The sequence below is a fragment of the Zingiber officinale genome, chromosome 7B (genome assembly GCF_018446385.1).
Source record: "Zingiber officinale cultivar Zhangliang chromosome 7B, Zo_v1.1, whole genome shotgun sequence".
Lineage (NCBI taxonomy): Eukaryota > Viridiplantae > Streptophyta > Magnoliopsida > Zingiberales > Zingiberaceae > Zingiber > Zingiber officinale.
Window position 1 is genome coordinate 71,373,054 of NC_055999.1, and position 27,570 is coordinate 71,400,623.

Genomic DNA, 27,570 nt, shown 5'->3' on the forward strand with positions numbered 1-27,570 from the left:
TTATCTCACACTCTTTTAAATAATCAATGAACTCTTGGCTTAGATACTCACCACCTCGATCACTCTGAAGGGCCTTAATCTTCTTGCCATGTTGATTTTCTACCTCATTCTTGAACTCCTTAAACTTGTCTAGAGTTTCAGACTTATGTCTCATTAAGTAGACATATCCATATCTACTTAAATCTCTTCTTGTCATGTTGATTTTCTACCTCATTCTTGAACTCCTTAAACTTGTCTAGAGTTTCAGACTTATGTCTCATTAAGTAGATATATCTACTTAAATCGTCAGTAAAAGTCACGAAGTAGGTATACGCTCCTCTAGCCTGAACTTGCAATGACCCACAAACATCACTATGTATGAGTTCTAGTAGTTCCTTTGCCCGTTCACCTATCTTGGTGAATGACTTCTTGGTCATTTTGCCTTGTAAACATGTTTCACATGTATCTATGAGCTCTAATTCAAAAGAATCCAAATACCCATTACTGAGTAATCTAGCGATGCATTTTTTGGGTTATATGACCAAGTCTACAGTGGCAGAGATATGTTAAGTTTGAGTCATGTAATTTCTATTTCTAACTTTCAATAAAATAGATCAGTTCATCTAAGTTAAGAACATAAAGACCATTATTCAATGAACCATTCTCATAGAATATATTATTCAAATAAAAGGAACATAACTTGTCCTTGAATTGAAATACAAATCTCTTGCTGTCTAAACTTGACACCGAAATGATATTCTTTGAGAAACTGGGAACAAAATAACAGTTTTCTAAATTCAAAACAAGTCCACTAAGCAAATTTATTGAATAGGTTCCTACAGCTAACACAGCAACTCTCGCTCCATTAGCTACTCGTAGGTCCATTTCGCCCTTGGACAACCGTCTGAAGTCACTTAGACCCTGCATGTTCGCACAAATGTAAGAACTACTTCCAGAATCTATGACCCATGATGAAGAAACAGAAAGATTGCACTCTATCATAAAGATACCTGAAGCATTCGCTCCATTGACATTCTTTTTCATGAAAATATAGCAGTTTTTCTTCCAGTGACCTTTCTTGCCACAATGGAAGCACATGACCTCCTTCTCATCAGATTGGGGTACCTGCATCCCTTTCTTAAGCTTCTTCTGAGCTTGATATTTAGGATTCTTCACCGCATTAGCCTTGGGATTGAACTTCCCAATGCTAGGGCGCTTGTTGGTCTTTCTGACCATCATTGCATGCAGTGAAGGATTTACCTTCATATTCTTCTCATCAGTTTTCAGCATTACCATCAGATCAGTCAAACTCTTGTCCATACTGTTCATGTTGAAGTTCAACACAAACTGAGAAAATGATGGAGGTAGTGACGATAAGATTATGTCAACAGTCAAGTCCTGGTCTAACTTGGAACCTAAGCTCTCGAGCCTCTCTATATACCCGATCATCTTGAGTACATTAGACCCAACTTCATTTCCTTCCTCCAGCATGGTACAAAATAGTGCTCGAGAGGTTTCATACCTCTCTACTCTCGCACTCTCTTGAAGAGCTCACGCAAGTGCTGATCAATCTCTCTAGCACTCATGTTCTCATGCTGTCTCTGTAACTCGGGAGACATAGAAGGCAACATGATACATTGCACATCCATTGCATCTTTCATATACTGAGAATAATATGACTGATCTTCCTCTGAAGCATTGGGTGTAGGCTCTTTCAATGGTTCATCTTCGAGCACGTAAATTTTTCTCTCGTGTCTTAAGATGATTTTCAGTTTCCTATACCAATCCAGGTAGTTGGAACCGAGGAGGATATTCTCTTTCTCGAGAATACTTCGTAGTGATAAGGTACTTGTGTTTGCCATCTAAAATTTAAAGCAGAGTTTTAGTATTTGTGGAGTATATTTAATAAAGGTCTTTTATAACTCCTATTATTTTATTCAAGTCCAACAACCTTCACTGTTAGAATCGGGAATTGGTTGGTAACAATTCCTAATAGGTCCGAAACCTTGAATCATATAGAATGCACACAGCTAAGTTGTACCTACATGCTACATTCATCAAGTAGGCCTTAACTTGTCAATCACAAATCTATGTGACTTTCGGTATGTTCTTGTTGAGCCTTATATTCTCAACACTTGCCCCTCAAATCAGTTAATCTTAGCTGAGCTAAACAAGACAATGAATTTGAGTTAAGTCGACCCACTAATAATTATGATAAATTATAGATGTTTTGACACAAGCCCACAGCTGAGCTGTACCGACTTATGTAAAAACTCTAACTATCATCATAGTTATTAGTGGATGACTTTTAACCGATCTTGACTTTCATATATTTAATGGATTTTATAATTATTAAAATGTCTCACCATAATTAATTTCTTGTGCATTTGTACAATCTCATTATGAGATTTATCTCCATTAATCCTCTTAGTCTTTTAAGATAAATAGGTCTCAGAGATTTTAACATGTTAATCTACTTATGCCACAAGAAATTTATAACTAAATTACAACATGTATTACTTCACATGTTTTTAGATAAAATTAATTTATATCATGAAATGTTACGGCATATAACTTGCAATAAAGAAATTAAGATTTCTTTGAAATCTCTTGAAACACTGATTCTTCAAATAAATTTTGAATAATCGGCTTCGTACTATATGATCCAACCACGAATCTTGCTCTGATACCACTGTAGGGTTCGGAGCGCAACGGAAGACATATATTGAATCATGGATCTTTCGTGGTATATATAGTTTTACATAAAATAATATAAAACATACCTCGAGTCCTCGATAGGTGTGAATAATATCACAGACTGAATAAGACAGATAAGAGTCCCACGTGTGACTCCTCTAGCGATATTCATGCGTACTAGATCATGAACTTGACACGATCTGTTAGGTGCTAGCCTCTTGGATCGACAAAGCCTTGGAAGCACTACGATCTCTTCCGAACGAAGAAGAAGTTGACAAGGGAAACTCGGAGAGAATGAATTCTCACTTGCATCTTTCCGAGGATGACTACTTATAGTCTCTAAGGAATACGAAGAGTTAAGTTATCAATAAATTCATCATTTATGATCTTCATTAATTAGGAAGATGAAGAGTTATAGGCTCCATAAATTCTTTATTTATAACCTTCATTATGATAATTTTTCAAATTCTTCATTAATTATCATTATGATGACTCTTCGAATTCTTCATTAATCATCATGATTATGGCTATTCGAATTCTCTTTTCTTTGTATCAAATAAATTCATATTTAATCTTGATCTCGACTAGCTTTTGATACCATTGTTCATGTCTACGTGCTATGCGTGCGACCCTCTAGGTTTTATACACGAAGGCAATGTAAATCCATACACAGACTAAGGTAACCGTCTAGCAACAATTTTTAGCCACTCAACGCGATAAAATTAATATCAGTCATAAACTGTAAACCACTATGAACCGATTACTGTATAATTCAATCTCTTCATCTAAGCCTACATCCCAATTAATTCGATACATTATGCATCATTACCAAATTAATTGTTTTTACTTGATTTTCAAGATATAATAGACTCCTCTTGAATGATAAATCATTCCTCCCATGGGCATGGATTTTGAGTCACTAATATCTCTATCAAGCGGTCAGGATGTTACCTCCTAATCCAAGAGAGCGATGAATACTCTATTGACTCAACATTATTATCTCTACGCTTTGTCATACACCCAACTACCGTATTAATCACAATCGATTAAAGACTACTTTTAACGGCGTTAAAGCACATAACTCCACGCATAGAATAAATGAAGGTCTCAAGTCAAAAGATCAGTTACACTCGTTCATAAGAGGAATAACTAATGATGCTTAATATGTGGTCTCCTCTTGAGCGGGTCATGTCCAGTATACCTCTAAACTCAAGGCACCCCTAAGTAGAATTTGAATATCCATCCCTCCGGTCTATCTCGACGTAGTCATACTCAGCGTTGATCTAGATATCCATGTCCCCTCTAGATATCTATCCGATCAAGGACTATTTTCATATTAGTATACCCATTAATCTGTGGAACTTTATCATTAATTATATACGTACAGAAAAGTAAATAATTAATTAAAATATTTGCTTTTATTAAATAATTATCCACAAAATACATAAGGAGTGTCTTGACACATAAGTGCACACACTAACATCGTCAATCCGTCACAGAGCCAACACGGAGGAGGTAAATCACGGGTGACTACTAGCCTTTGAAATAATACTGACACATGAGGGGAGACATTTATCTCGGCTATCCTGAGATTTGAATCCCATACCTCATAGTGGTAGTACCTCATGCGCTAGCTACTAAACCGTCGCTAGGGGACTAGTGGCGATGTCGCACACGGACATGCGCAAGGAGGTTGATGTCGAAGGCGATGTCAAAGGCATCGAGCAAGAGCTCATCGAGTTCTTGCTTCGTGTGAGTCTTGAGGACATCTCAGATCTCGTCGGAGTGATGGGGGAGGAGGGGTGGTTCTCCTCCCCGTTGATAGTGCTGCCAAAGAGGATCGAATCCTCGTCTTCGGCAGGATTCTTCTTTAGCCGCAAAGACGACGCCAACCATCTCTTTCGGTTGGAAAATCTTACACAAGTTTAATGAGCTATACCTATGTTTTTTTTCTTCACATGCAAATTTATTTTAACTTTATAATTCGGTTGTTAAATCACAATTCTATTGTAGCGTCTAATTCCACCTCATGGTGGTAAAAAGTGAATATATTCGTTCTCAGTATTCTCGTCAATCCGTCTCAGGCTAACACGGAGAAAATAAATTACAGACAACTATTAATCTTTGGAATAGTCTTTGGTAATTCCTTCTGGATGGAATGGAAGGTTAGCCGTTCTCAAAGTTAAAGTTTGATACTGAGCCTTGCTTGTGAGCCATTCACAAAAGGCCTTCTGCTCCATGCAATGGAAGGCTAGCCGTGATTTGTCCGATAGCGAGTCTATTCTATCCCATAAGATTTTATCTGTCTGGTAAAATGCTAGCATATTTACATGACAAATTGGAATTTGAATCCCAATGAAGCGGACTCTGGAAGTCCATCTCTGAAGTGCGCTTTACCTTCTTAAGTTTTATAATTACAAAAAATAATATGCACGTACTATCACAAGTTTTATTATATAAGCGCATTTTTACAATTATAAAAAAACATATATTAAGTAATAAAGTTTATTAATATAATAACAATAATTAAAGTGGTTACTAATGCTTGTTGTTGTGCTCTAATCCTTGATAAAAGACTAATTCGCTCGTCTAGGTAAGTAATATTTTATACCTTAACCATCACACAATCTCAAGGGAAAATAATACATGACAAACTATGAACCATATTGATAGTTCAATGAATGTGCACTTTCTAAATTTAATACTAATTGAAATAATATATAATTAAGACAATTTTTTGAGACCTAAATTGGTTTTACTCTTAACTTCTAAGCCAAGCCTTCTATAAACAACTATATGGGATTCACCAACTACTTAAATTAGGAGAGACTCATCACAAGCATGACCGATAGTTTTTTTAACGTGTATAATTAGATTCACCGATCTTAAATAATTAATTTGGTGATTAAACTTAAACTGATTTATGTCACAATAGTTTAGCAAACTTTGTAACAATTAATTTGAAAATAAAAAAATTATTTTTTTAAAAAGGAATTGGGCCTCGTCAAGAGATCAAAGTAAATACAGCCCAACACGGCAAACAAAATTAATCCTTCGATTGTTCTAAGTAACCCAACATATACGTAGCCGTCTCCGCGGCTTTCCCCTTCCGTTTTATTTTTGGCTTCATCTCGTAAAATCCCTAAAGATTTCCCAAACTTGAAAACGACAAACTTGGTTCAGTCTTCTCTCTCTCGCTCTTCCTTTACCTCTCCGCTCTCGCCTCCCTCGTCGTCGATCTGAGGGGAGCGCCCGGCGATTCGGAACCCTAACCCTAACCATTGTTCGCGGGGCTTAGCCATGGCGGCGCAGTCGGTCAACAACCTCTACGAGACGGCTTCGCAGCCGGACACCGGCGGCGACGCGTACACTTTCCTCGAGTTCAACACCCAGGACGACTTCGACGACTACCCGCAGTTCCAGGAGCTCTCGCAGCCCTCCCGATCCCCCGCTTGGCCCCATCCCCCGCCGCCGCCCGAGCCCGCGCCGGAGTCCCCCGCATCCGATCTGCAGAATCCCGAGTCCACCGTCCTGTCGCCTTCCGCATCGACGCCCCTCGGCGGCCCTTCCTCGTCCTCCAAGGCCAGGGGGGCCGCTGGCGGCCAGGCGGCTGCCCCGGCGGTTGATACCCTGGCGGCTGGGATGAGCGGGCTCAACTTTGAGGAGACTGGGGATGAGGGTTACGAGTTTGGCAAGGGCAATTTTACGGAGCACGCGTGCCGTTATTGTGGGGTGCAGAATCCGGCGTGTGTCGTTAGGTGCAACATTCCGACGTGCAGGAAGTGGTTCTGTAACTCGCGGGGGAACACATCGGGTTCTCATATCGTGAATCATCTGGTAGGTGCTCGGATATTAATGCTTGTATTTCTTTTCATATTTCAATATGGAAAAATCATAAAAGTTATAAAATTGATACCGACTGCAATTTTCTATATATTTTACTTGAATTATTTTCAAACTCTTCTCAAATGATACTCAATTTAACCATTTACTTGAATATTTTTCTTTTTTTTTGTTGGAAAACACAAGGGTGTGCTTGTTAAGTCCGTCTACGATTATAATAATCTAATTCTAGGCGTTCACCCCCTCTTTTGATAATATACTTCATTTTGTTGGAAACATATATTATGCAGTTCTATCAAAAAATTTTAAGTTTATTGACCCCTCATGTTAGAGAAATTTGGGAGAAAGAACAGTTTTTCCCCAGTGTTAATTTTTCTGTTCAGTCATCTGTTTCAATTTTCATCTGCCACATTCCGTAGTTTGTTTATCACACTACGTCTGATAATTGAAGTATAATTCACCAGTCATCTTGGTATACTGCTTTATGCTACAAATCATTACAATTAAAGGTGGTATTTACAGCATACGCTAGAGTAATTTTTTGATTTATACAACATACATTCGGATGATGGTCGAGAAACTGCATTTATTTATTTTGTTAGAGCTGCCATTGTAGAGTGGGATGCCATTACAAAATATTGCATTACTGATTCATGGGTTGATATTTACTTCTTGTATATCAATTGATTTTAGGTGCGAGCAAAGCACAAGGAAGTTTGTCTACACAAGGACAGTCCACTAGGAGAGACTATTCTTGAATGCTATAATTGTGGTTGCCGGAATGTTTTTCTTCTTGGATTTATTTCTGCTACAACAGAAAGTGTCGTCGTTCTCTTGTGCAGAGAACCTTGTTTGAATGTCAATGCATTAAAGGACATGAATTGGGATCTTAGTCAATGGTGTCCACTCATTGATGATAGGTGTTTCCTACCATGGCTTGTTAAGGTTTGGTACTTTCACTAACATTTTGTAGCTGTTCTGCATGTCCATATCACTTACTCTGGTTTGTTTTACAGGTACCTTCAGAACAAGAACAACTGAGAGCACGGCAAATAAGTGCTCAGCAAATTAACAAACTTGAAGAGCTATGGAAGACCAATCCTGATGCTTCTTTAGAAGATCTTGAGAAGCCTGGAGTTGATGATGAACCACAACCTGTTTCATTGAAGTATGAAGATGCATATCAGGTTAGTTTCTGTCCATAGGTTGATTCTTCAATGAGATTTCTTTGGCTTAATCTGTTTTTAGGGTCTCTATAATCAGTAGGGGTCTATTGCATGTACTTTTCTTATGTGATATTTTTGTCTTTCTGTTTTACAGTACCAAAATGTATTTGCTCCGCTGATAAAGCTTGAAGCTGACTATGATAAGGTATGTGTAGTTTCATTCTTTCCATTATTTGTGCTGTTTAAATTGTTTGATTAAATCAAATGAATGAACACACATGCCACAAGTGATTATAATGAGGAGTTTCTGTTTGTCCTGGCCTACTTGCCATTTTTATTGCACAATCTTAATATTCAGGCCAATTTAACTTAAGTTAGAAGAACTTCTGGAATATATCATATATCTATTTTTCTATGCACATAGCCATATCCAATGATAAGGTATATGAAATTAATATATGCAGATCACAATTTTACTTTTAGTTGTTTCTCATGATCATCTTCAAGCTGTGTTAGTTCCAAGTTTTAATTGTTTCTCCAATTTTTAACAAATATGCTCACTTATAGTTTGACTATGTTAATGACTAACAATGTTTACCTTTGTGTAGATGATGAAAGAGTCACAGAGTAAAGACAATGTCAGTGTACGCTGGGATGTTGGCCTTAATAAAAAGCGTGTAGCCTACTTTGTCTTTCCTAAGGTTGTCTCAGCTTTTTTTAATATTTTAATTGATATAATTTGTTTTGATTGTCATTTACTTTGTTTTACTGAATCTTTGATAACGTTATCATAGGAAGATAATGAACTCAGACTTGTTCCTGGAGATGAATTACGTCTGCGATACTCCGGTGACACAGCTCATCCTGCATGGCAATCTGTTGGACATGTGGTATGCTAGTAAAATTGTATATATGGATTAAGAAGTAGATGGTGTTACATGAATTCAAGTTCTTATTGTTAGTGCCCAAATTCATTAGCTCAAATGAAACCATTTCTATCTCTATTTAGATAGAGCTTACCCCCTGTGAATCTTTGTATATATGTTTTCTATTTAGATTAAGCTTACCCCCTGTAGTTGGGACTATCACAGCTTCTTTTTGTTTTATGTAGATTAAGCTAACTGCACAAGAAGAGGTTGCACTTGAACTTCGTGCAAGCCAGGTTATACCAAATTACCTTTGTATATGATTCTTGTTTGTTTGGAGAAACATGCTAATACCATCTTATTATTGCTAGGGAGTCCCTGTGGATCTGAGTCATGGCTTTAGTGTGGACTTTGTCTGGAAAAGTACTAGCTTTGACCGAATGCAAGGTGCTATGAAGACTTTTGCAGTGGATGAAACCAGTGTTAGTGGGTAAGTTGCATCTTTAGTGAATGTTATGAGTTATTCTATTGTATCTCATGTTATTGGTGTTGTAACTTGTGCCTCAATACTCTGCAAAAGGTCGTCCATGAATTACCTGTACAACTACTTATTTATCCAAAAGTGTTAAGTAAGATGTAATTCTCTGATGTTATTTCTGCCTGCAAAGGTGTTTTCAACCATTTTCACCTCTTTTTCTGGATTAGAACATGTATTTTGAGTTTGAATATATCACAACCTTATTAAGAGGCAGTTAACTGAAGGTTATCTATTTCCTTTTTATGAAGATACATATATCATCACCTTTTGGGCCATGAAGTTGAACAACAAATAGTTCGAAATACTCTACCTCGCCGGTTTGGTGCTCCTGGACTTCCTGAACTAAATGCATCCCAGGTTTCAACTACCATTTTCTTCATTTATCAATCCAAATGAACTTCAACTTTTGTAATGTATATTTGCACTTGTTTGTTGGCATTTGTACTTAATGTGATTGGAAGACTGGATAATGTTGGTTCAAATTGCAATTATCTGCAATATTCTCTTGTTTGCTTTTCACATATGTATGACAAGAAGTGATCCTGACCAGGGATGGACAAAGATATTTTGAATGAAGGAAATGGACAAGGAAATTGTGACCTGTAGTATATATGTTCTTTTGTGTGCTATACCACGTGCCAAAATCTTGTTCTGTGCTACCTGCCCATTTAGAGACTCTTTCTGCTGTCCTTGATGTTGAATTAGCGGCAGAAGCCAAAGCTAGTGATGAATGTTATGGCTTTTAGTAATTTCTTTCCCATAACATCTTTGTCAAAGGGATATCTTTGGTATGGTGATGAAAGTGATGAGCAAGTGGAGGGGTATATGATCTTTGCTCAGAGGATAAATTGATGCTAGATAACTCAACACTGGCTGGTGAAAAGTTGATGAGGTTGGAAGCTTCAACTGAGGGAGAAAATGCAAAATTGATGGTAGAATTTTCAAGAATCTTCATCCGTCTCTTTTTTTCTTCTTTCACTTCCTCCTCCACTTAACGAATGCTGATCAACACTACTTCATACTGACAAACATTATGTTAGTTGGCACTGATACCTTCTATATCTATCTCATCCTGGCTAGCAACTGAGATATCAGCAAGGATTTTTTTTAAACCTTACTCTGATTGAGGGGTCGATTGATACACTCCACGAGTTCTAAAATGAACTGCATGCTTGCTGATTTTACAGGTTATAGGACTCAGCTAGATACGAGGACACTGTTTTTTCTTTTGCATTGGTGCCTGTTATTTGATTGGGTTTCTTCATTTTTCATTGCAATCTGTGCTGAGATGCTTTTGTATTTTCCGTCAATTTTTGTTCAATTGCTTTCTTTCTTTCTTGGGCAGGTTTTTGCTGTTAAGAGTGTCCTTCAGAAACCAATAAGTTTGATACAGGGCCCACCTGGTACAGGAAAGACTGTCACATCTGCTGCAATTGTATATCACATGGCTAAACAAGGGCAAGGACAGGTAAGAGTGTATGTTTAATAATATATTGTATGTGCATTGTGCAAATCTATAGTTCATTTGTTTCAGGTCTTAGTATGTGCTCCAAGCAATGTTGCTGTTGACCAACTGGCGGATAAGATAAGTTCCACAGGTTTGAAGGTAAGAAAATCTATTTTTCATGAACCTTTTTTGAACAGATTAGTCTTTAGTATCTCCAGGAATATTTAGTTTGATTTTATTTACATGTTTTAACAAGTATATCATTGTAAATTGCTGCTCTACTGTGTACCTGTCTAGCTTACAATCCTTAGTATTGGTTCTTTATCTCCAGGCCACATGGGTCATATTAAAGGTATCGGGCTTAACAAAAAGATTAATATGTGTGATTCTGTTATATGCCACCACTTTCTTAATGAGGTTTTTTTTGGTTTTTTCTGGATTTGGACTATATAGTAGTCATGTTTTATGGTTATAAAGATGGATTATTTTTATTAGGAGATTATTGTGATATTTCTGTGCAATATGCTATATGGAACAAATATGGGTGGGATTTATGCAATTGTGTTTTCTTTGGGGATTTAGTTTTGACAAGTATATCATTGTAAATTGCTTCTCTACTGTGTACCTGTCCAGCTTACAATCCTTAGTATTGGTTCTTTATCTCTAGGCCGCATGGGTCATATACATATTAAAGGTATCGGGCTTAACAAAAAGGTTAATATGTGTGATTCTGTTATATGACACCACTTTCTTAATATGTTTCTTTTGGTTTTTCTGGATTTGGACTATATATTAGTTATGTTTTATGGTTATGAAGATGGATGTATTTTTATTAGGAGATTATTGTGATATTTCTGTGCAGTATGCTATATGGAACAAATATGGGTGGGATTTATACAATTGTGTTTTCTTTGGGGATTTAGTTTTGCAGAATATCTTATAAACTTTTCATAAGTAATCACAATCTGACCCTTTTGCGTATCTAGCATCGTGAAAGAAAATATGTGAAGTATTTTAAAACATAATTTGCATGATGCACCATGTATTGATGAAGCGGAGTCTTGGCGCAACGGTAAAGTTGTTGCTTTGTGACTAAAAGGCCACGAGTTTGAATTCTAGAAACAACCTCTTGTAAAAAGCAGGGTAAGGCTGCGTACAATGAATCTTTCCCCGGGACCCCGTATGACGGGAGCTTCGTGCACCAGACTGTCCTTTTACCATGTATTGATCTTTTATGTCTCTTTAACTTGTGCCTTCCTCATATTTCATGGGCATATGTTGTCATTGTAGTATGGCAGCTTCTTTTGCGGAGTGTTGTATTATAGTCAATTGTATTTGATTGACCACTTTTGGATATGACAAAATACTAGTGATTGATATTGATTGAAAATTTCAGGTGTATATAAACACCCATTCCGTTTTACATATTTGGATGTGTCACATGAGAGTGGCTATTACTTGGGAAGGGAAAGATGAGGGCATTTTCTTAAGAAACTAAAACATGGACATCTCATTTTTTCTTTTTAGTACTATTAGACTAGTTATATTCCCATGTTTTATGCATGTTCTACGTGAAGTGTGTTAAGTATGTTAAGGAGCTTTTTTGTTTGTTATGGGTACTGGATTTATGAATCATATTATACTCCTGGAAATACTCAGGTTGTCAGGCTCTGTGCTAAATCAAGAGAAGCTGTTATGTCTCCTGTTGAGCATCTAACACTTCACTACCAGGTATGTTGGAAGGGCAGCTCTCTTAGGGGCTTGTTTATTTTACATAAATTATTCTCCTGATCAATTTTTGTTCTTGTCTTTTTCAACATTGGGTGCTATGATAAATCATAGTCAACGAAAAATCCTTTATTGGTCAATGGAAAATATGACCAATTAGGGGAAAATGACTTCCTCTCAAAACAAGTGGAAGCCATTTTCTCCCACCTGCCAGGTCCTTAACCCTACATCTGTATCTGCAAGCCCCCCATCCACCTTTGTCTCTTGTCCACAAACCTTCCACCCTCATCCTTGAGCCCTCTTCCCTCAACTGGGAAACCTCCTACACTCTCTGGCCTTGTTTGTGAACCTCCTTTTGTTTTTCACCCCTTGTTGGTGAGCCACCTTTTTACCCAGTACCCACACACTTATCAGCGAATCTCTGTCCTTGGTTGTGTGTCGTCTGCCTTCATCCATGAGCCCCCCTCAGCCCTTTGTCATAGAAGAGGGAAAAATATATCCCTTCACCGAACATAGAAAATAATTGTGTTTCCTTATACAAATTTTACTAACAAATACACATATAAATCATTTTATGTGAAATAAAGAAACCCTTTTGTTCTTACATTCATTGCTAGATTCTTCAAATCTTAACATGGGTAGAATATAATGTCTTAGGTACGCCATCTTGATACATCTGAAAAAAGTGAACTTCATAAGCTTCAGCTGTTAAAAGATGAACAAGGTATGTAGTAATTTTCTTTTCATGGAGTGTCTTGTGATGGTGAAGTTCTTATTTTAATATTTAGTCATCTCTTTCTTTGCAATTTTCTCTTTTGAAAATCTAGTGTTCAAGAAGGGCTGTGTTTTCAAACTCATTCCATTTGAATGAACTATGTTTCATCAGAGAGAAATTTGATATTCAAAATTTTAATTAAGATGAAGCCTCATTACATAACCACCACTGAATCACTGTAATATTTGAATTTAGAACTTGCCCCTCTATTTTTATTTAGCTTTCTCATTCCAAGTTTATTCTTTTGAAGTTTTATCATCTTATGAAAGAGCATAATTCTTGCACTATTGATATTTTAGAGTTTTTATACTTAATTTATTCTTCAACATTTCTGGTATTTAGGGTTGCTTTTCAAGACTGATTGTGATTACTAAGTATTTAAATTTTGTCTCACTGCGATTGTGTGCTATAATTTTACAGGCGAATTATCAAGCAGTGATGAGAAGAAATTTAAAGCACTAAAACGGGCTACTGAAAGAGAGATATTGCAAAGTGCTGATGTTATTTGTTGTACATGTGTTGGTGCTGGAGATCCCCGCCTTGAAAATTTCAGATTCCGCCAGGTGAAATGTTTTTTTTTACACACTAGAATTTAGATATATACTTAATGTAATTGGTATGATGTAGCCTTCAGTTATTGACATTATTTTATTTCTATTTTCCCTTCATGTTCCTCCATCTTAATATTAACTTCTTTTTATTTGTTTGTTCAAGGTTCTTATTGATGAATCTACACAGGCAACGGAGCCTGAGTGTCTTATTCCGTTAGTTTTAGGTGTTAAACAGGTAGCTAAATTTAGAAGCCTTCTTTTGTCTTCCTTGATCTTTATATGATCTTATTTGCTGAAGAGCCTTCCTTTTCCTGCAATAGGTTGTTCTTGTTGGAGATCATTGCCAGCTTGGTCCAGTTATTATGTGTAAGAAGGCAGCTCGTGCTGGATTGGCACAGTCTCTCTTTGAGCGGCTTGTTCTTCTTGGACACAAACCATTTAGGTTGCAGGTGATTTTCACTTATATGTTAATCTTTATTCACACAAGGTAGTAACTTCTAAAGTTATGTTGGTCAGGGAGCTTTTTGCTGAAAATTGTTTCACTTGCTTTATTCAATATGTTTTATTAATAGCATGTATTATCAAAGACTATTTTCATGGTTTAGAATTAATTTTCTTGCAAAGATCTTGCAGTATAGAAACCATACCTAGTATTGATGGTTATCACATATTATTCTCATAAATGAAAGTTAAAGCATTGATGGCAGGGGAATTTAATCACTAGAATTAAGTTTCTTGCAAAGATCTTGCGGTATAGAAACCATGCCTTCTATTGATGGTTGATCACATATTATTCTCATAAAGCGTTGATGGCAGGGCAATTTAATTATTGAATTTTCCATCCTGGCTTTTATATTTACTACTGTTCTATGACATACTTTAGACAGTAGACAAAAATCTTATGTAGGCTTATTTTGTATTGTATTAAATGCACACGTTGGCTAGGAGCTGATATTTTTAACAAATTTTCTACAGCACAGAAATTAATTCTTTTGCTAATCTTTCTTTAAGTTCCTTTTATTTCAGAGAGTTATAATCATGGCATAAAATTTTTTCACGTTCATAATTTTTTTGGCTATATTAACCTTTTCACAACTTTTCTGTGATTTAAAAGACAAAATGATAACATAAATTTGCAACAGATTTACCTTTTGTGATCACGGACATGTACTGATCATCTTCTGAAAATTACAAAAATTTACAAATTACATCAATCACTAACAAAAATAAAAAAGAGTTTCTGGATCAATGGTTGAAAATTAATATTTTTCATGCCAGATGTTTTTTCAAGTTTGTCTTATGATTGCTTTGCATGATTAAATTGCAGGTCCAATACCGAATGCACCCTTGCCTCTCTGAATTCCCTTCTAATAGCTTTTATGAAGGCACACTTCAGAATGGAGTGACAATCAATGAGAGGCAATCAACTGGCATCGATTTTCCTTGGCCGGTTCCCAACCGTCCTATGTTCTTCTATGTGCAGGTGTCATACATATGCAACTAACTATTTTGATTCATCCATTTACATAAAAATTATCTATATGTGTATGTGTGTGTATATATGTATCTGTACTAGCTAATTGAATTACCTATTTGTCTATTTTGGAAAATTAATCGATTGTCTGTTATCTTTATTTGTATGCTAAGATGTTCTTTATTTAGATGGGACAAGAGGAAATTAGTTCAAGTGGCACATCTTATCTCAATAGAACTGAGGCTGCAAATGTGGAAAAAATTGTCACTACATTCCTAAGAAGTGGTGTCATACCTAGTCAGGTACTCCTATTCATAACTTGAAAAAGAGTCTTATCTGCTCTGACTTTTGGCTGAATGATGCAGATAGGAGTTATCACTCCATATGAAGGACAACGGGCATATATTGTGAATTACATGTCAAGGAATGGTGCACTTAGACAACAACTTTACAAGGAAATTGAGGTTAGTGCCAATCGTATTTAATCAAATAGGCTGTTGTTTTGTTTCATTGTTCTTTAGAACAAATTTAAGTCTTGCAGGTTGCAAGTGTTGACTCCTTCCAAGGCAGAGAGAAGGATTACATTATTCTGTCTTGTGTGAGAAGCAATGAGCATCAGGTATGTCTTTTTCTGCTTTTGATTAATGGACTTTCTCTTGGTAGTATAGCATGCTTTCTTGAGGCAATTGATAAATTCCCTGCAGATTATGCATTATAAAAGGGATTAAACTATATTAGACCTCTTTTAAGAGAGGGTACTGGTTTCACTCAAATTGTAACCTAACTATTGTTAGGGATAAGGGTGATAGGTTCCATCATTGTTATGTTGTCCTCAACGATATTATCAATTGTAAATCATCCACTTTTACTTTAAGGAAGGATCATAGTTGTCCAAAGCGCGAAGAGCAAAATAGTGCTCAAGGGTCTTGGGGCTTAAAGCGCAAAGCGCAATGCGAAGCGCACGCTTTACGGAAAAAGCCTAATCAATAAAAGGACTAATATATCTATTAAAAGCCTTTGAAAATCCAAATGACTATAAATAAAATATTCTTTAATAAACGATAGATTATTTAAAAAACTAAAACTAAATCAAAAGTCTTTGAAAATGCAATAGATGAAATATCAAATATCAAAATAATCTTTATCTTCATTGTCTGAATCTACGTCACCAGCTCTATCACTTAATTTGCATCCATCAATATTTTTTTCATGAGTTTCATCGTCAAGGTTAATCTCTTCTTCATTGACAAAACTAGTTTGAGCCGAAGATTGTTTTCTTTTGTCAGTTGCAGATGATGATGCCCCTTTTGAGGAAGACGCATTTCGAGATCGAAAGTCATATGCACTTTCACCAACCCTAGATGCGCGTGCTACATCACTCCAACCAAAATCTTTACCTTTATAGACAAAATCATTATCATTGTCATCCAATTTTCCGAACAACCATTTATTACTATTGCACTTGATATATATCAAATCATTCAATTGTTGTTGAGACAATCTATTTCTTTTCTTAGAACGTACCTAAAAAAAAAATAAAAAGTAAAACAAATTAAGTCCACAATATAAATTTTAATACATATTAAAAATTCTAACTTGCATGTTCAAAAATACTCCAATTACATTCACAGCCTAAAGAAGAGCGTGAGGTTTAAAATTTTCTGTACAAATATTTTTAATTCAGGTGTTGATGCACCATAAAAAGACTACCAATCAGCTTGAAACACAAAAACATATAAGATTAACTTTATTACTGGAATATTGTTAATGCATAATATATTATTTATGAATTTACCTGGTAATTTTGAAGTTCTTTGTCTGAAAGCCATTGGCAAACCAAAAGTCCTGTTTTCTTGTATTTTTTCAATTGATTCGTGATTTTATTCTGTAAATCCTCACCTCTCACTAATCTAGATATGTACTTGTACAAACCCTCCATCACTTCTATATCATTTTCTATGTCAAAGTTTGAGTAAAAACACTCTGGATTCAAGAAATATCCGACTATATGCAAAGGTCTGAACATTCCATCTTTTGTCAACGAATTCAAAAATGCTATGTATTTTTCTTCCTTATTGTTAAGTGACGCAACAATAGCTACTTGGGTTCTGTCTATTGACTCATAAATATAACCCATAGGAAACTTTTTTCACCGTCTATCAGCAATACTTTTACCAATGGACCACTAATTTTTAATGCAAGAACCATATATTTCTAAAATGAAGGCATTAATATCACTTTTGCGACACGCTTTCTTGCAATCTCTTTAAAAAATCGACTATTTGCCCACTTTTTAGATGTAGACATATTCTCATATTTGCTTGTACGTGAAACCACTTTAAAGTAAAAAAAAGTAGTTGTGAAACGTGTCTTTGCGGTTCTTACCATGTCTCTCTGTCCGGTAAACTCTCTCGTCATGCTCAATACTTGTGGTCTGTTATAAATATAACCATTCACTATCAACGTCCGTTCATGTATTTTTTTGAGATGTGGAATTCTGAATATATCCTTGAGCAACAAATCTAAATAATGAGATGCACAGTGAGTCCAAAACAAGTGTGGAAATTGGTTTTCCAAAAGACGACTTGAAAAAAACAAAGTAAATTTAGTAAAAAAAAATTAAAATATGATCCAATTCTTAATTGAAAGTAAAATAAATTTAAAATATTACTTGTGCTGACATTGCAACTTGCATTATTTGTTAAATTTGAATCACATTTTTTTCTCCAATGTGATACACAAATTTAGAAAGCAACTCAAATATCTTGTTAGCTGTGAGAGTAGTCTGAAGCATCAACTGATTCAACAAATTCGCTTCCTTTATGACCATTTACTAAAAAATTTCTAAGAGTCATGCCCTTTTTTTCCGTCCACCCATCTGCCATGATTGTGCACCCAAACTTAGCATAATTTTTTTCGTGGGATTTCAGAATTGAGTTCGTATTTGCCAACTCCTTTAAATATTTAACCTTGACTTCATGATATGATGGAGGCTTCATCCCTGATCTAAATTGTCCAATAACTTTAATACAAGACAAAAGAATCATATTTAACAGCATTGAAATGAATTCTAGCATCATACATCCATTTAGCAAATTTCTCAACCGCAATATTCCTTAACTTCTTTTTATATTCATCAAATTGTCCTTTATTTTTTGCACGTCTTTGTTTGACAATTTCATTGACATCTTTCATAAAATAAAGATTAATAGGTCCAGTTTGTTTACACTTTTTGTTGTGGACCGTAGGATGAATGCTTGGATCGGATATTGGTTGTTTTCCTTTCACTTTAGTTTAAAGATCATCTTCATGTTCTTCCAAAACTTCTAAATCATCAATATTATCAGAATGAGGAATATCATCCATTTGATTCTTCAAATTACTTTTTTTTTTACATGAACTCTTTAATTTCTTCTTTGGCATGCTTGGGACATTTTGGACAAACATTTGCATTTCTATTGCCTCCAACTAAATGTAGCTTGTGTCAATAAATTTCACCATTTGTTACTTTACCAAAAAAAAAAAAAAAAACAATCGACTATATTTGGATTTTTAGGATCCGAACATATTGCATAACTCCAAGCAATATCTTTTCGAGTTGATGGAATCATTATATTTGACATGATTAAGATTTAAGACTACTGAAATCAATAAATTAAAAAATATAAGATAGTAAAAGTGTTAAACAAGATTATCAAAATGACAGAATATAAATTTAATCTATATGAATTAATAAAATTTATTAAAAAAATATTGTTAAATATAAAATTATGGAATTAATAAAATTTATTAGAATTTTTTTAATTTTATATTTAATATTATAAATAAAAATCTTATTTATATCAATTAATAAAATATTTTAGAATTTTTTAAATTTTAAACATAAATTATTAAAATATAAATATGATTTATAGGAATTAATAATACTTATTTGATTTTTAAATTTTAAATATAAAATTATCAAAATATATATTAATTAATAAAATTTATTAGAATTTTTTAAAAATTATTATAATATAATTACGATTTATATGAATTAATAATATTTATTAGATTTTTTTATTTTTAAACATGAAATTATGAGAAATCAGAATATATAGAATTAATAATATTAAAAAAATTATTGTTAAATATAAAATTATGGAATTAATAAAATTTATTAGAATTTTTTTAATTTTATATTTAATATTATAAATAAAAATCTTATTTATATCAATTAATAAAATATTTTAGAATTTTTTTAATTTTAAATATAAATTATTAAAATATAAATATGATTTATAGGAATTAATAATATTTATATATTTTTTAATTTTAAATATAAAATTATCAAAATATATATTAATTAATAAAATTTATTATAATATATTTACGATTTATATGAATTAATAATATTTATTAGATTTTTTTATTTTTAAACATGAAATTATGAGAAATCAGAATATATAGAATTAATAATATTAAAAAACTTATTGTTAAATATAAAATTATGGAATTAATAAAATTTATTAGAATTTTTTTAATTTTATATTTAATATTATAAATAAAAATTTTATTTATATCAATTAATAAAATATTATGAATTTTTTAATTTTAAATATAAATTATTAAAATATAAATATAATTTATAGGAATTAATAATATTTATATATTTTTTAATTTTAAATATAAATTATCAAAATATATATTAATTAATAAAATTTATTAGAATTTTTTAAAAACTATGATAATATAATTACGGTTTATATGAATTAGTAATATTTATTAGATTTTTTATTTTAAATATAAATTATTAAAATATAAGAATGATTTATATGAATTAATAATATTTATTAGATTTTTTTTTTTAATTTTAAACATGAAATTATGAGAAATCAGAATATATAGAATTAATAAAATTTATTAAAAATAATTTTAAATATAATTTTTTATATATTTTATTGGGGTTATTTAATTAGGATTTATAAAAGTCTATTTGAATTATCCATATTTAAGTGAGGAATTATTTGAATTAATTAATTAATTATAAATTTGAAAAAAAACGAAGTCATGGGCCACTGTCATCGTGACGCGTCCGGCGTCACCGGACGAGTCTAGCGGCGTCTGACGCGTCAAGATGCTCACGACAGTCAGCATTGTTGAGGGCATCACGATGTGTCCAGTGCTGTTGGACGTGTCCTAAGGGTCACGACGCTTCAGGCGTTGAAGACGCTAAATGCAAAAAAAATAAAAATAAATTAATAACCAGAAAGAAAATGCGAAAATATAAATCTTTACTAATCGAGACACGTTGAGAGGCACGAGAGGTAGACGGTTTGAGAGGCACGAGGGACAGACTATCAGGCGGTGAACACGAATCGCAATATTGATTAGGGCTTTTAAAAAAAAGGTAATTTAGTTGTGCCTTGAAGCGCAGCGAAACGAGCGCTTTTAAGACCTTGTGTGCTTTTGAGGTCTCGGAAGCGCAAGGCTAGCGCCTCGTTGTGCTTAAGTGTGCGCTTCATGCGCTTTTGACAACTATGGAAAGGATAGTTCATACCATGCCTCAATCGTCAACCATATGGGCGGGCATCCATCATAGATGCACTTGTTTTTGTAAGCACTTGACATTTTAAGGCAGCAAGGACTTTTACTGCATGAGATCCTATAGTCCTAACGAGAGCATGCATTTTACATTTACGGTTTTCTTTCTTTCTTGTATATGATGAGCTGCTTTAAATGCAAGGACAACATTACCAATTCGAGAGTAAGTTGATTAGTATAAGCATATTGTGCTTCTTTAAGTATGATGAGGTGCTTACCTTTTGTCTGCTGGAAATTATTGCTGTTTGGCAATAAAGCAGATAAAAAATATTCATCATCGACTATTATAAGCTACTGACTATGTCATCTATTAAGTATGCTACGTGAGAAACTTACATAGTTGTTCCGAGCAGAATAATACATATTGGAAGAAATGATATGTTGATAAAGTAAGCATGGCTGCACTGATCTTTTTTTGGCTATAATATTATATTATGACCAGTTCTCTTCCTTTCTAGTTTTTTTTTAATGCTTTTTGGAGAATTCACATGGAATATAAAATGTTTTAGCTCTTCAGCATTGAAAATTTTATCATTTAACCTATATTTTTATTGTATAAAAGTTGGCAATGCCATTTATACTTTGTTATTGGCTAGACAAATTTTCAGACTTTGGAACTTACATTTTACTTGTATTCTAGGGTATTGGATTTCTCAATGATCCACGCAGGTTGAATGTTGCATTAACTCGTGCTCGTTATGGCATTGTCATTCTCGGGAATCCCAAGGTTCTAAGTAAACAACCTCTTTGGAATAGTTTGTTAACACATTACAAGGTATGATTTTCTGTCTGATTTATCATTTTGTATTGTTACACTGGTTATTATAATTTTGTGTGTTTTATCATGCTCAATATTCTTTTGTTTTGACTGATCATTTATATTCAAGTTCTGAGCAATGAAATGTCGTTCTGTGCCGTCTGGCACGGACAGTTTTTATCGTTCTGCCGGGCCCGAAACTGGCACAGGAGGCGTCCCCGTCTCTGTGGTGCGCTGGAGGAGTCGCGGATGCCTCCAACGGCGCTGGAGGAGATGTGGGATGCCTCCGGTGGCATCGGAGGAGTTGCAGGATGCCTTCGGCGGCGTTGGAAGCGTCCCGTGAGGCCATGACGCCTTCTGTGACGCTGGAAGCATCCCGTGACGCCTTCTGCGGCATCGAAGGCGTCGTCGGAAGATTTCGGCGACCTTGCCGGCATCACCGAACGTGGCGACCCTGGATGCGTCTGGCAAAGCTTTCGGCAACACCGGACGCCTCCCATGGCGATCGTGGGTGATTAATCGCAGACGTGTTTCTTTTCCCCGATAATTAATTATTTTATTTAATTAATTTAAACAATTCCTAACGATGTGTGATATTTCGGAAATACTTTTTTAAACCCTAATTAAATTATCCTAATAAAATATATTTAAAATTAAAATAAATTTTATTAATTAATATTCTGATTTTTAAATGTTTTAAATTTAATTTTAAAAAATATAATAATTCTTATTTATATTCTAATATATATATTTTTTAAATTATTTTGTATTATTTTAAATTTCATTTAAAATTTTTAAAAAATTCTATTTTTTTTTTAAATCTACTAAATTATATTTGTATTCTGAAATTTTTTATTATTTTGTATTTTTTTTACTTGATATTTTTTACTATTTAAAATATATATATTTTTAATTAATAAATAAATAAATAAATAGTTAATTTATATAATTATTATTATATATAAAGTAATATTTTATATTAATTTATATACTTATTATTATAGATAGATCCATTTTAATTCGAGTTATTGATATATCAATCTTATTTAAATAAAACTATTTTTAATTATTTTTGTCTAACAATATTAAATTGTTCAATAATTGAGAACTTATACAAAGTCAATATACAACTTATTTTTATATACACAATAAACATATTTATCTTATAATTATTATATATAAATAAAAAAATATTGAAACTGTATCGGCACGGGTCAAAATTTTAAACCTTGGTTCTGAGGCAAGCTATCTCCTTCTTGTTCTTTCTTAGCCATCGGAAAGTATGCATATTAGTGTTTGACTGTTCAAAATTCAAATGGATGGGTTTGTCTTTGGATACCTTTACTAGTTTTGCATTTCGCTGATTTAAAGAAAAGAAATTTCTGAATATGTGTTTGATAGCAGTTTTACAAGAAATAGATATCTTTCTTCAATCTTCATTTGCATCAATGTATGTAAATGAATGAGCACATGCGTTCTCTTTGGAGGATACAAAGTGCCACCTTCTTCCACATAAAGTATTCATGACCCTAATTTGATCCACTCACAATAAATCAACAATACTTATGCACATAAAAAGACAGTCCGGTGCACAAAACTCCTGCCAATGTGAGGTTCTTCCGGGGAAGGTATTACCTTGCTTAGCAAGCGGTTGCCTCTGAATACAATACTTATGCACATACACCACTTATTAATGTTCTCATAGCTGGTATGCCAAAATATACAAACACTAAGAATTAATAATTGCTCAAGCATCATATGCCAAAATGTGAACTGTGTGCGCATAGCAGGGTTAATGTGTCCGTTAAGTGAAAGAACTATGTATGTACAATGAAATGTTTCTATTATCTAGTATAGTATTTAATGTTTTTAGTATGCTTCATGCAATGTCAAATTGTGTTTTTTTATGGTTTATCCTTCGTTCTTTTTCACTTTGTATGAGAAATTAAATTTTATTTTTCTCCTGGGTCATTCATCTGCTGTCTATTTGTTGACCAAATGTGAATCTACTTTCAGATTTATAATCAGCAATTATTTTTCCTAGCAACATAATGCATGTGGTCTCAGAGATTAATATGAATATTAGGTTTAATTTTGATGCAAAAATTGAGATTTTCTTTAGCCTGGAGATCTTTTCTGCTAGAAACTCTAGGCAAATAACATTGTTTTGAGTTTCTTCACTTAAAACATGAGGTGGCTTTCCATAGAGGTAGCTTCTTGTACATAATAGTTGGTTATTCTCTCTCAGGTTGCTATTTTATTATTAATTTTCTATTGATCATCTACTTTGGGATATTGCACACATTATATGGAGCCTTGTGTTTTCCATTATCTTGGAGCTAGGTGATTCTTATTTATTATCTCATGTCTAGGAGCACGAGTGTCTCGTAGAAGGACCACTGAGCAACTTGAAGCAGAGTATGGTGCAGTTTCAAAAGCCAAAAAAGGTTCATTGAGTTTACACATATAACTGAATTGTCTTTTCTGTATTTACTTTGTAATAATGTGTTTGTGGCTGGTTTGGTAATGTTGCACAGATTTACAGTAGCAGACTCTATTATGGCGGTGGTCCGGGGATTGTTCACAGCGATAACATTGGTCCTGTTGGTTCATCAGTTCCACTTTCTGACAAGAGAGGTGGGCACAGTAAAGGTATTATTTTGAGGTTATAACCAGAGCAATTTTTTTTACACTGACAATAGTAAAACACATATCCACTGCGTGTATCTACTGAATGTTTCTTGCTTTAACTAAGTTAACCAATAGCAGTATCCCCTATTGGATTTGATGTGCTTTTGATTTTGCAGTCATTTTGATCATGAATATCTAATTTGAATGCTCTAAACCAGGACATTCATTTGTTCCATTTGGTCCACCGAATGGTAACTCTAAACCTGGCATGCATCCAGCTGGATATCCATTGTCTCGTGTTCCTCTTCCACCTTTTCCCGGAGGTCCTCATTCTCAGCCATATGCTATTCCAACTCGTGGTGCTGTTCATGGACCTGTAGGAGCTATTCCGCAGGTCCCACAGCCTGGTAATAGGGGTTTTGGGGCTGGTCGTGGTAATGCTGGTGGTCCTATTGGGGGTCACCTAGCTCATCAACAAAGTTCCCAGCAGACTTCGAGTGGTATTGGCTCTGTTTTTAACTTCCCTCCATTAGACAATCCAAGCAGTCAGCCTTCTGTTGGGGCTCCAGCATCACAAACTGGATTAATGACACAGGTTTATCTAAAACTTGTATGTATCTTCCATTTAATTGGTTCCATTTCTCAATGTCTTGTGCTTTGTCGTTATCAGATGCCAGTTCAAGGTCTCAGCCAAACATTCCGTGATGGACTTTCTATTGGCGGAATGTCCCAGGTACTTGATGCTTATGAATTGTTTGTTTCTTTTGTACTGCTTTATCATTGATGTTGAGCATTTGTGAGTTGCAGGAATTTCTTGCGGATGATTTTAAAAGCCAAGGATCACATGTCGCTTACAACATGGCTGATTTTTCTACACAGGTTGGTCGGTCACTCTACCTCTTTTGGTGAACAAGACAATTTACATTTGATGCTTTGACAATCAAGTATCTGTGTCATAATAGTTTATTTTATTTATTGTCCATGCTAATTTGATAACATGGGTAACGTGCAATGAAGATGTCAACTGTGTAAATCTTTGCAAGGTATTCTGTTTAACTGGTTTATTATGTAGTTGTAGCATTGTTTTTTTTTTTGTAGAAATTTCTATAGTTGGAATATGTATGGTACCAAGAAGTGTGATTTTATTAGCAGAATTATGTAACATTGGGAATCTTGGATTTTTTTTGGTAATGTGTCTAGGAAATATTTAAACTTTGAATCATTATGGAACTAAGAAACTACTGAAGTTATCAGTATTTATTAATAATTTGATGACTGAAATGGAGCTGCATTTATCCTAAAAATATTGATCATCATTCTTATCAAATAAAATGATTTAAGATGCCTATAAAATGAGTAAAGGAATGGAGTATTCAAAAGTATGATTCTTGATAACTTATCAAAGAAAATGATTTATGATGCCTATAAAATCAGTAAAAGAATGGAGTATTAAAGAAAAAATGAATCTTGATTCAAGGAATGGCTTAATATGACTTGCGTTGGTTGCTGGTGGAGTGGTGGTCTATTGATAATGTGTGCCACCATTTGCCACTCTTACAGATTCCTGCTTCATTTAATGTATATATGCTTCATGATATTTTTATTGTATTGTTGATACTTTTTCTTGTAGAGTTATTGTCTATATTGCTTTTGTTATAGTCCATTGTTATCGGTATACGTATCTTGAGTATACTTTTTCCCTTTTAATAGGCTTCTCGGAGTGGATATGGTGTTGATTATTCCACTCAAGGACCCCAGACTGGTTTTCCCGGAACCTACATAAACCAGAATACACAACCAGGGTATTCACATTTGGGAACTGGTCATGATTATGTTTTTCAGGTTGATCTATAGCTCTTGACCTTCTATCTGTACGCATGCACACTATTCATACACATCCCTGTGTCGCTGCTTCTCATGTGTTGACTAAATTACTGTGAAATTTAACAGGAGTACATGCCTCATGGATCACAAGGTCTATTTACCCAAGCGGGATTTAATGATCCCTCGCAAGATGAATCTTCTCAGAGCTATTTTGGCGTAGCTGGACCCAGTTCCCTTCAGTCACAGGTTCAATTATGAATTTTAAGTTGAACATTCGAATTCCATTTTTTTCTCACGGATAGAAACTTTTACCACAATTTTTACCTTTTCTAGCAGGGCCTTCTAAATCCATTATATTCACAGCCCTTCCCTTATTACAATGTTCAAACTCAAACACCGCAGCCTCCGCAGCAGCAAAATCAGAGCTCAACAAACCTGAAGCCACACTATGGCTGAGCTGCAGTGGGCTTTAGAGAGTGATGGGTTACATTCTTCCACCCGGCTAAAGTGGTTGTGCAGGGACTTGGTTTCATTGTTGCCATGATTGGCTTGATCGTTCCTGGTATTTTCACATCTCACAATCACACTTAAATGGGCTATATACGATGATACAAGTGGTGTACATACGAAGAATCTTGGATATGGCAGCTTGTGCCAACTTACACAATCAGAGCTGAGGAAAGGATTACCCACATTTTCTTTGTGAAAGTTAAATTAATTGTTTCAGGAGTTGACCATTTGGAGGTTGCATCTTCTGCTTAAGATGGGTTACAGAGATTCTTGCCTGAAATGAAGGTCATGCTGTTGATCGAGATCCATTGTGCATACCCAACCATTCCTGTCTAGCAGTCGGTGGCAATTGGCAACCTTCATCGATCTTTTGAGAATCTGTCATCCATTTTATCGTCTCAACACAATTAGATTGTGTATAGCAGCATTTGAAGATGAAGCTTGCGTTTGGATCAAACTCATGTTTTCTCCTGGTTTGGTTTCTTATATCACAAATAAAACCTAGTGCAATTGTGAATGCTTGTTAATACCCAAAACCGTTGTGCTTTATGAACAGGTTTGTAGTTGGTTGTTTGCTATTATTTTCTATTTTTTTTTATATACTCTAGGCCTTTCTTTTTAGATCCTTTACTATGGATTGATAAGCTTCTACTACCCTTCATGATATCAGTAGAACCCTTTGAAGGAAGTCTTTTTCAAGCTCTTACATTAGCTTGAAAAGATTTCGAGCATGCTAGATATTTGTTTTGTCTATTACTATTGAGCATGGGTAGATGAGTTAAAAGTATTAATTGAGCTTGATTGCTTTGACCCTGTCATACCCGACTTGGGTTGGATTAGCTGGCACGATCGGGTAAGATCTGAGATGTGTTGTTCGCTGATCCACAGGCTAGACCAGGTACAACTTGGTCCTGAGCTGAATAGTATCGATAGATAAATGGTGGGGAAATATTTTGAAAACCGCAAAGTTGAACTATTCAGTATGAAACATCAAAGCGTATCACCCAATGCCCTACGCGTCTCTTCGTTGGACAAATATCCGGGCTCACAGAAAATTGTTGGCGACGGTTTTGCTCCGCACTTAGCGGGTAGCTTTATGGGTTAACGCAACAGTTTAAAACTACCTTGATCGATACCTTAATATTTATGACTTGAATACCCATCCACTTCGAGAACTTATGGAGACAGCGATTTAGTCCTG

General features: G+C 34.4%; 1 protein-coding gene across 3 annotated transcripts; it reads left to right on the plus strand.

Annotated features, from left to right (window-relative positions):
• Positions 1-5,791: 5,791 nt before the first annotated feature.
• On the plus strand, positions 5,792-26,950 carry LOC122005972 (regulator of nonsense transcripts 1 homolog). 3 transcript variants are annotated; one of them, XM_042561246.1, is made up of 29 exons: positions 5,792-6,513; positions 7,213-7,464; positions 7,536-7,706; positions 7,840-7,890; positions 8,294-8,386; positions 8,480-8,575; positions 8,797-8,847; positions 8,923-9,041; positions 9,338-9,446; positions 10,435-10,557; positions 10,624-10,695; positions 12,196-12,267; positions 12,922-12,988; positions 13,460-13,602; positions 13,754-13,825; positions 13,911-14,039; positions 14,918-15,073; positions 15,253-15,366; positions 15,430-15,528; positions 15,606-15,683; positions 21,288-21,422; positions 23,777-23,851; positions 23,942-24,041; positions 24,254-24,630; positions 24,706-24,768; positions 24,843-24,914; positions 25,746-25,877; positions 25,986-26,105; positions 26,193-26,950. In XM_042561246.1, exons 1-29 carry the CDS (start codon positions 5,977-5,979, stop codon positions 26,313-26,315), a joined length of 3,801 nt encoding a protein of 1,266 aa, XP_042417180.1. In that variant the 5' UTR covers positions 5,792-5,976; the 3' UTR covers positions 26,316-26,950. The 3 variants fall into 3 exon arrangements, with proteins under 3 accessions (XP_042417180.1, XP_042417178.1, XP_042417179.1); XM_042561244.1 differs by having other exon boundaries at positions 5,793-6,513; positions 23,942-24,056; XM_042561245.1 differs by having other exon boundaries at positions 5,794-6,513; positions 23,942-24,056; positions 26,196-26,950.
• Positions 26,951-27,570: the final 620 nt, after the last annotated feature.

Excerpts from the sequence above, each read along its gene's own strand:
- LOC122005972 (XM_042561244.1), top strand. The coding sequence starts at position 5,977 with ATGGCGGCGCAGTCGGTCAACAACCTCTACGAGACGGCTTCGCAGCCG. Across the intron at positions 9,042-9,337 it reads GATGAAACCAGTGTTAGTGG|ATACATATATCATCACCTTT; the intron begins GTAAGTTGCATC and ends CTTTTTATGAAG. Across the intron at positions 15,367-15,429 it reads GTGGTGTCATACCTAGTCAG|ATAGGAGTTATCACTCCATA; the intron begins GTACTCCTATTC and ends TGAATGATGCAG.